We start from the raw sequence: 11,277 nt of genomic DNA, 5'->3' as shown, positions 1-11,277 counted from the left end.
AAGAAGAAGATGAATTAGAAGCGAAAATCCCAGCACGTAGAAACTCTGGAAATGATGATGAAGATGATGGATAAGCAGGAAGCTCCATGAGATGAAGAAGATGAAGAATTAGCAGGAAAAAGTGTTTGGAAGTAGAAGCTGCAAAGGATGAAGTAAGCAAGAAGCTTGCATGGGATGAAGAAGAAGATAAGAGATATGCAACACAAGAAGATGACAGAAGCTTGCATCGGATGAAGAAGTAACAGATGATAGATGTGCAGCAGAAGATCACAGAAGCGTGCATGAGACGAAGAAGAAGATGACAGCAGGAGAATCATCATGAAGTAGGAGGAGAAGAAGGTCCATGACCGCCATGGCGGCCATGTCCAGAGTGAAGGGAGGTAGTAGAAGCTGATGCACCGCCATTGCCATCGCCGTGGCCAGAGCTGCCGCTGGGCTGATGAGTGGAGCTGGGCGTGGGCAAATACTTGAGCAGGATCTCTTGCAGCTTCTGAAACATGACAGGCTTGGGGATAAAGGCGTCCATGCCGTGAGCCAAATACTTATCGACGTCCGATCGCAGAGCATTGGCAGTCACTGCAACGATAGGAAGTCGCTCCGTCGATCTGGAACTTGTGCTGGAGCTGGAGCTATGGCTCTGGCTGCTTGTCTCCTCCATGAAAGCTGAGCTCGCTTGGCTCTGGCTATGGATGATCTTGCTCTGCAGGCTCTGTCTATGGCTATGGTTGCTCTCCTCTCCTCCTCCTCCTCCTCCCCCCTCCGGCCACTCCCCCGTCTCCTCGTAACTCCTTATCGCATTCGCCACCTGCAGCCCATCCATCAATGGCATGCAGATGTCCAGTAACACCAGATCATACTTCTCTTTCCTCACCTCCTCCAATGCCTCCACCCCGTTTCCCACCACCTTCGCCGAGAACCCCAGCCTCTTCAGCATCGAGATCGCCACCATCACATTCACCTTGTTGTCCTCCGCCAGTAAGATCCTCGGCTTGGTCGTCGTCCCAGTCGCTGGTGGTGAAGGTGACGAAACAATGGGTGCTGCTGCTGCTGCTTCTGCACCCGCAGGCGACTCCTCCCTTCTTTCGCTTCCTTGCTGCTCCACTGCTCCGTCTTGTGCATCATCAGCAGCTCCATATGATGGTTCAGGCGTTGTTCCCTCACGATGCTTGCATTTAGCCTCCCCGGCGTTCGGACTTTCTACCGCTTTGCACAGCACCGTAAATGCGAACGTTGACCCGTTCCCGACTTCGCTACTGACGGTGAGCTGCCCACCTAGAAATTCCACCAGCTGCAATACACCGGCAAGCACGCTCACACAGTTTCAATCGCTGCTTCATACAAAAGAAAAATTAGCTCAACCTTTTCAGCATCTCATACGTACCCGCTTGCAAATGGCCAGACCCAGACCGGTGCCTCCATAGCTTCGCGTTGGTCCCTCGCTGACTTGCTTGAACTTGTCAAAGAGAGTTGGAAAGGCCTGCAATCAACTAAAAGTTCAGGATAATCACATCCTGAAATCATATCAGTTTCTGCGGACTTGGAACGGTCAAAGACGATAAACAGTTCACCAACGATAAGGTCTTGCAAATCAGAAAACAATCTCACGGAGACCATGTAGTCGGACATCCATGAAAAGAAATTCTACCTCCTTGGGGATGCCGACTCCTGTATCCACAACTTCGCAGTACAACATCAGCTGTGTTGAACTGGCGCATTCCGGACACCCAGCTGTTAAAACCTTGCTGTCATGCAGCGTTTGGGGCACCTCCGAGGTTATAAATTTCCATGTCCGTGTATCTCTCATCGCTGCCTGACCGTCGGCATCACCACAGGCTACTATACTATCCGAGGATTTCTGAGAGCGCATCCCAGAATCTGACGGCGTTGATTGCGACGCCATTCTCTCGCTGCTGTCTGCCTGGTCGACCAGTCTCGAAGGGTCTTGGATCCTTAACCTAATTCGAACACTTCCTCTCTCTGTAAACTTGATAGCATTCAAAACCAAGTACTTCATAATCTGGCGAACTCGAACGGCATCTCCGATAACCTAAGTAGCAGGATCGATGGAATCATTCATAGATAAACATCTTGATTGCTGAAACTACAATGACCATTGACGACCCAAAGAAAGGAGATTATTTTATTTCTGCGGCTGGAAACGCAAGTGTTAGTCGATGTGACAGCTTTAAAAGTAAAGATAGAATCCCTTTGGTGTGATCACACATTGCGTAGATCATGATTCATAGCATCATACATGATGAGAATGAATGGGAAGGATTTCTTACCCTACTGGGTAATTCGTTTAATATTTCATGAGAAATTGTAACGTCTTTTCCAAGGGTAGCAGCAACAGCCAGCTTCATGACGTCTTGAACGATCTCGAGTGGGTCAAACGGCCGCTCCTCAAGTTCGAAAATCCCTACATGCAAAATTCATCACGAAGACACGGTTGAACAATGAAGACCTACTCACAGAATTCATGCAGGATCTCTACTGCGTAAGATTTTTTAGCTGAGGCAGTGCGGGACTTACCGAACTCCATGCTAGCAAGATCGAGGATGTCGCTCAGAACATCAGCGATTATGATCCCAGAAGAGAGAATGGCACTCACAAGCTCCCTCTGTTCCTCGTTAAGGTCCGAGGAATCCAAGGCTTCGGCAAGTCCCAGTAAACCGTTCAATGGGGTGCGTATTTCGTGGGACATAATAGCAAGAAATACATTTTTTGCTTGTATGGACTCTTCTGCACAGGAAACGCAGATCAATCAGAAATCAAACAAGCGACTCCTGACACCACGAACGATCATTCGGAAGCGTAATAAGAACCTTAGCATGAAATTACTTTAGAAAATTGCTAGCAGGAATAGCTTACAGGGAGCAATCTTTCGGACAGGTAGCGATTAGGGTTAGGGCTACTTACGACTAGAATCAACGAGAAGCATCGTTCTTCCTCCCTACCTGTAACTTGCACTGCCCTGCGCAATTCATCTTCTGTCGCCTTGCGAGCACCCATCTCGTCTCGTAGCTTTCGCAGGCATTCTTTAAGTTCAACCTATCACAACCTTAATCAATCAGTCTGTCGCTTCTTCCTATATAGCGTTTCAAACGATACCTCTGTCACTAAATTGCATCTGAGCCTCCAGCACGAACGCTGGAGGCTCATGAAGAGCTGCTGCGCTTCTGAAAAATACCTGCTCAGTGATATCTATAGACGCTGTTGATACGCCTACAACAGCACCTTCTCGATTCAGGTGTGGCCTGGCTGTTACCATCCAAGTCATGCGGCCGTCCGGAGGCAAATCTAGAGTGACTTCGCCGGTTTGTGACTGCCCGCTTTGCAAAGCCCTTTGTTTTAACTGAACGAATTCTCGTAAACCTTCGGAATCCGTTGAAAAGATGTCCTCGTCACGTTTGCCGACAACATCCTAGATTGCCAAAACAAAAGTCAGATGAGTAGTGTTAACATGCAAGGCACGATTGCAGACATTCGAGTGATTCGACATTGCCTTTGGGTCTCGTCCACAACTATTTTCCCTCTCTCTCTCGCTCTCGCTCGCAGACACATAAATACGCACGCAAAACACACCCAGCCCGCCTACAGTTATGTAACGCTTTTTTCACGCCGAAGCAGAATTCTGAACGCACGATCTTCAATAACAGATAATGCGTTATCGCAGAGCTTTCCGTCGCCCGAACAAAAGAATCCCCGCACCCCTTTTCTCGCGTTCTCCTCTCACGCTCCAGGCACTCTAGAGTCTAACCCGATGCTGTATTTGGGTGCGAAAAGGGCAGCAAACACGTGCCTTCCGGCGCACGCTCAAATATATCATCTCCCTTGAGGACATGAGCTCACAACGCAATTTTCGGAGATAGCTCCCTCATGCATCCACTCCAGTTCCTTGTCTAACAGGCTCATCCATACACGTCTCCTTCGAGAAGAGACGAGGTGACACAGAATCTGTTAGAGAATGTTCTTACCTCTTGAGAAAGACCCTTCAGAGTATGATTGAACCAGATATATCGTAGCTGAGAGTCGCAGTAAGACAGATGCAGGGGAGCCTCTTCCATTGCGGCCAAAAGACAATTTGTCGTCCCGAGGTCCAAACTCGCAGTATTTCTGAAACCCTCTTTTGCCATTGCATCTGACGATTCTTCCTTCACTCGTCGCTTGGGTCTCTCCTGATCACTTAAGATGAACTCTCCGGTTTCTCTAGAGAGCCTCTTCAGTTCGCGAAGGAGCTCCGCATTCTGGGATCTAAGTCTCCGATTTTCATTTTCGCAAGCTTCGAGCTTCTTAACTAGAACAGCATTAGCAGAATCATATTGTTGAAGTCGAACGTTCAGTTCAGTAATGCGTCCGTCTTGGTCAAGGTCTTGTGCGGAGGTCTCGGCTTTCAGCTGCCTTGCCGTTGCATAGGAAACGGGCTCCTCCATCAATCTAATTGAATTGCAACGCTGAACAAATCACCATTTAAACTTGAATGCTTGAATGCCCGTGTCATTCAAAGCAAGAGGTACGGAAACAAATAAGCTGGCCCTCAACGGTTCGCCCACCCGGATCTTGAATTTCTCAGATGAGCATTCGCTATGTAAGTACTTCCTATGGGAGCAACTAATCGGGAACATTGCACCCAATTAAGACCGCGAGTGGCGTAAAGGAGGCATTATGCTTGGGTTGGAGGTTCTCTTTGCCAGTTCTGCGACGCGGTGCGGAAGAAGCATTTCTTGGGTGTCGGCGTCCTGGTACTGAACTTGTAATCCGAACGCGCAGGGGTCATCTCTAGCTTTCCGTAGAACGGCGTTGCGTGATCTCAACAAAGCTCACGTTTTGCAGTCAGCGACGCTTCTTTCGAACAGTACCATACGCAAGCGATCCCGAGCTGGACTGTGCTGGTCAGTGCTGGAGGCAATTTGTCTCTAGGATGACCCAAGCTGCGAGCGTAAGCACGGGAGGGAAGTACTGAATGCTGAGGTTAGTCTGGGGAGTTGCAGCTGCGCGCATAAATCAACCCACCTCCAACCTCGCAAAGATGGAAATCCAATTGCGCAGTGGCTATCTGGCGCTTTGCGTACATTGAGGAGTTTCAGTACCATCCACAGAGCTCCACTTTTTGCAATCAGGAGAGTGCGCTGCGTCCAAGGGGGGGGCAGGTCGTGCAGTATAAATGGGGAGGGGAACGGGGGGAGGAGGAGTGCGAGGGGTGATGATGGATCTGACAGGCGGGGGAGAGGATGGATGCGGGACGTGCTAGAAACAAGGTCGCGTGAAGTGGTTGGGAGGAGAGGAAGGCGGGATAGGGGATGGAGAGGGTGAGGATGATTTGATGGACAAGAAAGGCATCGAAGGGCATGGAAGAAGCAGCAGAGATGCCGGAGAAGGAGACGAAGGGGGAGAGAAGACAGGCCGAGGAGATGAGAGCAAATCAAATCTCTAGAGTCTATTTGGCTTTGCATAGATTCTGGAATCTCCCTGTAGATTCGCCCGCGAATATTCCCTCCCCTAGATTCGCTGACGTCATCCCCAATCCATTTCATGACTTCACACCCAATCCCCCCGGCCCCCGGATCGTATCCGGAATCTCCCAAAATCCGATCTTTCCCCGATTTTTAAACCCCTTTTGGCCTTTTTTACCATCCTCCTGCCCCGTTGGCGTCCTCGTTGTCACCCCTGGCCTCCTGCCACGTCACCCACGCTCCTCTAGTTTTGTCCATTATTTGCCGCCACGCGGCACCTGCGCGCCCACCCTCCTGATCTGGCCCTCACGTGATCGCAGATCTGAGAGTCACCAGCAATCGTATCCAAACGATTTGGGCCCATTAACTTCGTTGATTTTGTCGCCCCAGCTTCGTGTGTTTCACATAAAAGGAAATTTTGAATGTCTGTCACGTACCTTCTACCTTCCCTCCAAATCACATACGTTTGGACACATCTCCATAAACCAAATATTGCTCATAGAAAATTCAGATTTGGGCAAGATCATTGCTCGACTTTTGGACACTTCTTTAGTAGCCTAATCTTGCCCCTAACTAGGGCAACAGATAAGACTTAGCAACCAAATAGGGACATAACTCATATAGGCCACTTCATAGCCCTTTCTAGAACCACCCACCAACACCAACCTTTCAGTAATACTGGCAGTGTTTTTAATCACCTTCTCAATGCCGAGAAGACCGAATACGATCTTAATCTCACGCCAAGAAGACCGAATACCTCTCTCATCCCTCTGCTATCTTTGGAGATGTCAAAAGGTCCCAAGACACAGCCTAGTGCCTCTAGTGGGGTTTTCTATCCTCAAGAGACGATGTGCAAGAGTCATTATCCCTCTACATCCTCCATTCCAAATGGATGTCGTTTGTCATTCCTCGTTTCGATGGGAGGTATTGCCCACAAGTGTTTTCATCATCCTAACAGAGTTTTCCCCAAACTCGATATCCAAAACTTTGATGATGGGTTTCAATGGTCTCTTTCTACGGCCTTGCTACATAAGAGATTTGTATGCATCATTGTATAAAATGTATGCATCAAAACACTAAGATTCCCCCTAGAGAGTCCACTATCGCTCACCTTGCTATGTGAGAGCTTTGTTCCCATCATTTATCTTTATACAAAATTCAAATGCAATGTGGTAAAAAAATTTGTGTTGATTTGAGTGTAAATGTATTTGTACTAAGTAAAAAGGGAATATTTTAAAAAATTTTGAGACAATGGTAGAAATAATACATCACCCTACAAATACCCCTGCTAGTTTCTTAAAAAAAGGACATAAGCAATATAACATATACATAAAGCTAACCACCAATCACAAAAAGATCATGCCAATTGACCATCACACAATATAAATAGAGGTGACCATCCATGAGAAGATCATACACTAATAGACCTCTTGTAACCAAATGTCCTATTCCATGTTTATGATGTGCTATATGTTCAATGTGTTTATGATGGGTACTTCCATTACAAAACATTGCACATGCATGCAATTATTTCCATGTGATGACTACAATGACTCGTAGCTTTTTAAATCACTAAGCAACTTCATTAATATAGTTGACCACAAAGTTGTTATATATTGATTCTGTTAATCAAGATAATTAAGAATAATCATTATTAATTGACTTACTAATTATTAATTAACATATTAAATAATATTTTTAAATTAAATACAATTCTTACTAAAAAATAGCTTCATAAAACAAGACCAAGTTCGAATGAGTGAATATAGAAACGTGGAATACAAAGATTGAGTCTAATTAACGTTAATAATACAAGATTGATTTTCAATGAGCAAGTACAAAAACGACGCTAAATATAAATTGCTTCATAAAATACAACCAAGTACAAAGAAGTAGATTGCAATGGTGGCTGAGTACAATTAACATTCATGAAAGAAGATCGTCCTATCTTTAGAATTTGTCCTTGCCATGCATACATTGGTATTTTGCTCAAAGGGACTTCATCTTTCTCTAATCATCCAAGAAATCGTCAACACACAAACCGTCCTTCCCACTATTGTTCTCAAGCATTTGACGATTCTCTTGTGCTTTCAAGATTGCATTTTGTGGTATTTTGACCTTACTTCTTTTATTTGGACCTTTTTTGGTGCTCCAACTCCATACCATCAAATCCACATGCTCCCAATGGTTCTCATCCCCCATATATCACCACTATTTGTTCCAGCAATTAGCATATCATACTGCATCACTACATCTTCCTCTATGGATAGGACTTCAATATTGTACACAAATATCTTCATATAATTTGTAGATGCCTTTTCTGTGTCCAGATCTGACAATGCAATGCCAAGCCAAATGGGGTATATATCGTCACTCGGCCTAGCTAAAATGAAATCATTTTGTTTCACATCCACCTCTGGTTAAAATTCTTATGTTGTGGCTTATTACATGCAGGGCCACAATAATGGTCCTCTAGGGCTTCCAAACCCATAGTCTCAGTATCTTCTATGTCCACTCCATCATTAACCAAGCTATCTTTCCATTAGCTCTTTGGCCAAAATTCATGACTAAGTTTCTCATGTTGTATAGTGGGCTTCTCCATGCAAGAAATCAATGTCTCCCAATATTGAATGACAGGTGATATCCACTTTGAGTATGAATCCCCAGGGTCCTATGTTGTTACCAAGATCAGATCTCTAATATTCCACATGCTTCCTGATTTCCAAAATTATAACATGTTTATCATTTAAGTATGTTCGTATAGGAACATCATTAGGAATTACTGATGGTAGCATTGCTCTACCTTTTGCATCATGTTTCCACAATTGAATACCTTCTAATGGCTTCCATTGTCTCTCCATGCGGTGGAATCCTTTGGACTTTACCATGAGGCTGGGACGGAAGTCCATACTTCAATGGAAGTATAGGAGACGGCGTGTCTGAGAAATCTATTACCTGATTTTGGACGCATCATATATTGAAACACTGGATCACCATCACGCATGAAAAACCGAAACTGCAATGGTTTTGAATGTCCCACCAAAGCCGCTTTTCCTTCGCACAAGTACCCATTTACAAATGTTTTGAAATCAGGAACCTCTTGAATTACAAATGGAGATGGACGAGAATTTTGGCATTCATTGAAGGATCATCAGATGAGGGAATATGAACGTACAACTCGTTCTTAGTTTCTCTAAGAATCTACTAAACAATGCATCAGTGTCCTCATGTGTATGTCCCACCATCAAGAACTCTGGTTGGATCATTTGAAAGACTCCATGTGCAGCAAACAAGGACAAGAATGCAAACAAGAATCTATTTTTTTTCTTAGAACCACAATTGTCTACGTGTAAGAGTAGTACTCGTGGAAGCTGCTTGTACTCTCTACTGGATGAAGTTATCCTTGAACTTGTTGTAGCCTCAATGTCATATTTATTTAGTTCTCCTTTTGAAAGTCCATCTTCATGCATGTGGCAATCTAATGCACCTCTTGACATCAATGCAGATAATACATCTGGCCTTTTGCTACTGTGCTTGTTTGAAAGATCACCATACATGTGCTTGCGTAACTGTGAGGACACAATGGAAGCTGAGAGGGTGAGAGGGAGCTTGAGAGACACAAGTTTTAGTGGGTGATCTTCTATTTCATCCATATATATATGTGTTTGAATATTGTACAGAACCAGGGTTAAGGTACAGTGGCCTTTAACCCCCACAACCTCCCACTTAAAGGCCAATGTGCCTTTAAGGGAGAACAACCAATGAGTATACTATCCAATGCCCATCAATACATGACAATACTCAAACCGCTAACTAGGTAGACTCTTTGTCAGCATATTTGCAGGGTTATCATCTGTATGAACCTTGACAAGCTCTATGCGCTTGTCCTCAAGTACTCCCTGATAAAATGGTACCTGACCTCAATGTGTTTGGCCTTTGCATGAAAGATAGGATTTCGTGCTAGCTGAATAGCACTCATGGAATCACTATGCAATGTTGGTACACCTGTGTGAATCCCCAAATCTCTCACTAGCCGATCAAGCCATATAGCCTCCTTGCAACCCTCTGTGGCTACAACATACTCGGCCTCTATGGTAGACAAAGCAACACACTTTTGTGCATGAGACATCCACGACATTGCACCACCTGCAAAGGTGAACACATAACCAGAAGTGGATTTCCTGCTATCCACATGCCCTGCATAGTCGGAATCTGTGTACCCAAATACACGCAAATACACGCATCTCTCCTCTGCCAAAGCAGATACATGCCTCCTTAGTACCCTTCATGTACCTCATGATGCACTTAACTGCATCCCAATGCCTCTTTCCTGGATTAGCCATATACCGGCTAACAACTCCCACTGCAAATGCAATGTCTAGTCTAGTAGCTATCATAGCATACATAAGACTCCCAACTGCTAATGCATAAGGAACCTTGGCCATTATGGCCCTCTCCTCATCTGATTTGAGACTATCTGCCTGACTCAATTTCACATATGGAGGCAATGGAGTACTCACTACCTTCCCCCCCTCCATATTGAAATGCTGCAACACTTTTGTAACATACTCCTTCTGTGAAAGCCAAAGGAGTTTCCTACTCCAATTACGCGTGATGCGCATACTAAGAATATGACCTACAGGTCCCAAATCCTTCATGTCAAAGGCCTCATGCAACTTGGCCTTCAATGCATCAAGCTCATAAGTGTTCTTGCTAGCCAATAACATATCATCCACATAAAGTGCCAGGAGTATCAGGCTATTATCTTGAGCCCTTTTAGTGTAGAGGCAGTGATCAATCTCACTTCTTCTGAAGCCCTGGGACCGAATGAAAGCATCAAACTTGTGATACCATTCTCTAGGCGCTTGCTTAAGGCCATAGAGACTCTTTTTCAGCTTGCAAACCAAATGCTCTTTGCCCTTTTCTTCAAAGCCTTCTGGCTGTATCATGTAAATTTCCTCATGCAAATCCCCATGCAAGAAAGCTGTCTTGACATCCATCTGCATAAGCTCCATATCCTCTATTGCCACAAGTCCAAGTACACATCTAAGTGTGGTCATCTTCACAACCAAAGAGAATATCTCATCAAAGTCCACACCCTTCTCTTGCTTGAACCCTTTAGCAACCAAACGGGCCAGCTTGTACTTAGGCACATCATCACCTGTGACCTTCATCTTGTAGACCCATTTACATGGCAATGCTTTCTTTCCATGTGGCAAAGAAACCAAGTCCCAAGTCTTATTATTTATGATTGAACTCATCTCTGATTGCATAGCATACTCCCACTTGGGCTGATCCTTGCGCATCATAGCCTCTCTATAGCAAAAAGGCTCCCCGCAATCATTAAGCATCACACAGTCTACCCCTAGAACAAATCTCTCAGGTGGTCTAGACACTCTACATGTTCTTCTCAAGGGCATTTTAGCTTGTTGCCCCGCCTACATATCAGCCACATTTGGCTCATCATTGCCACCAATAGATGATCCATCATCTGCCCTTGATTGTGTACGTGTGGGAGTACCTGGTGGCACCATTTCCTGCACATTCGGTGCATGGACAGCTTGCTGTCTATCAACATATGCGGGTGGATTCACATCTTGGAAAGTGATTCTCCTCATTTCCACATCCCTCATGGGTGTCTTATGCATCTTCTTCTCATTGAAGACCATCGTATGATTTTCTTTGCTTTTGGATCCCAGAGATGATAGCCCATCTCTCCACTTTCACCATAACCCAGAAAGATGCATTTCCTAGACTTAGGATCTAGCTTCTTTCAAAGCTCTTTTGGCACATGTGCATATGCCTCACACCCAAATATACGCAA

At 45.1% G+C, this 11,277-nt stretch overlaps 1 protein-coding gene across 1 annotated transcript; it reads right to left on the bottom strand.

Annotated features, from left to right (window-relative positions):
* Positions 1-316: 316 nt before the first annotated feature.
* Positions 317-4,433, bottom strand: LOC147892167 (histidine kinase 5-like). The gene is made up of 10 exons (XM_087388581.1): positions 3,978-4,433; positions 3,191-3,424; positions 2,958-3,051; positions 2,533-2,742; positions 2,286-2,419; positions 1,838-2,047; positions 1,646-1,696; positions 1,382-1,477; positions 1,195-1,288; positions 317-1,104 (listed from the first exon to the last, which is right to left on the bottom strand). The coding sequence occupies exons 1-10, from the start codon at positions 4,431-4,433 to the stop codon at positions 317-319; spliced, it is 2,367 nt and encodes a 788-aa protein (XP_087244707.1).
* Positions 4,434-11,277: the final 6,844 nt, after the last annotated feature.

Source organism: Dipteris shenzhenensis, chromosome 17 (genome assembly GCF_047967505.1).
Source record: "Dipteris shenzhenensis isolate YYH24624 ecotype China chromosome 17, Dip_SZ_1.0, whole genome shotgun sequence".
NCBI classification, from domain to species: domain Eukaryota; kingdom Viridiplantae; phylum Streptophyta; class Polypodiopsida; order Gleicheniales; family Dipteridaceae; genus Dipteris; species Dipteris shenzhenensis.
Note: the sequence above shows the minus strand (reverse complement) of the source record. Positions and strands in the feature narration are given on the sequence as shown.

Coding starts and splice junctions, on each gene's coding strand:
- LOC147892167 (XM_087388581.1), bottom strand. CDS start 4,433: ATGGAGGAGCCCGTTTCCTATGCAACGGCAAGGCAGCTGAAAGCCGAG. Junction 3,425..3,977: donor TGAAGGGTCTTTCTCAAGAG/GTAAGAACATTC, acceptor TTGGCAATCTAG/GATGTTGTCGGCAAACGTGA. Junction 1,289..1,381: donor GTCTGGCCATTTGCAAGCGG/GTACGTATGAGA, acceptor GGTGTATTGCAG/CTGGTGGAATTTCTAGGTGG.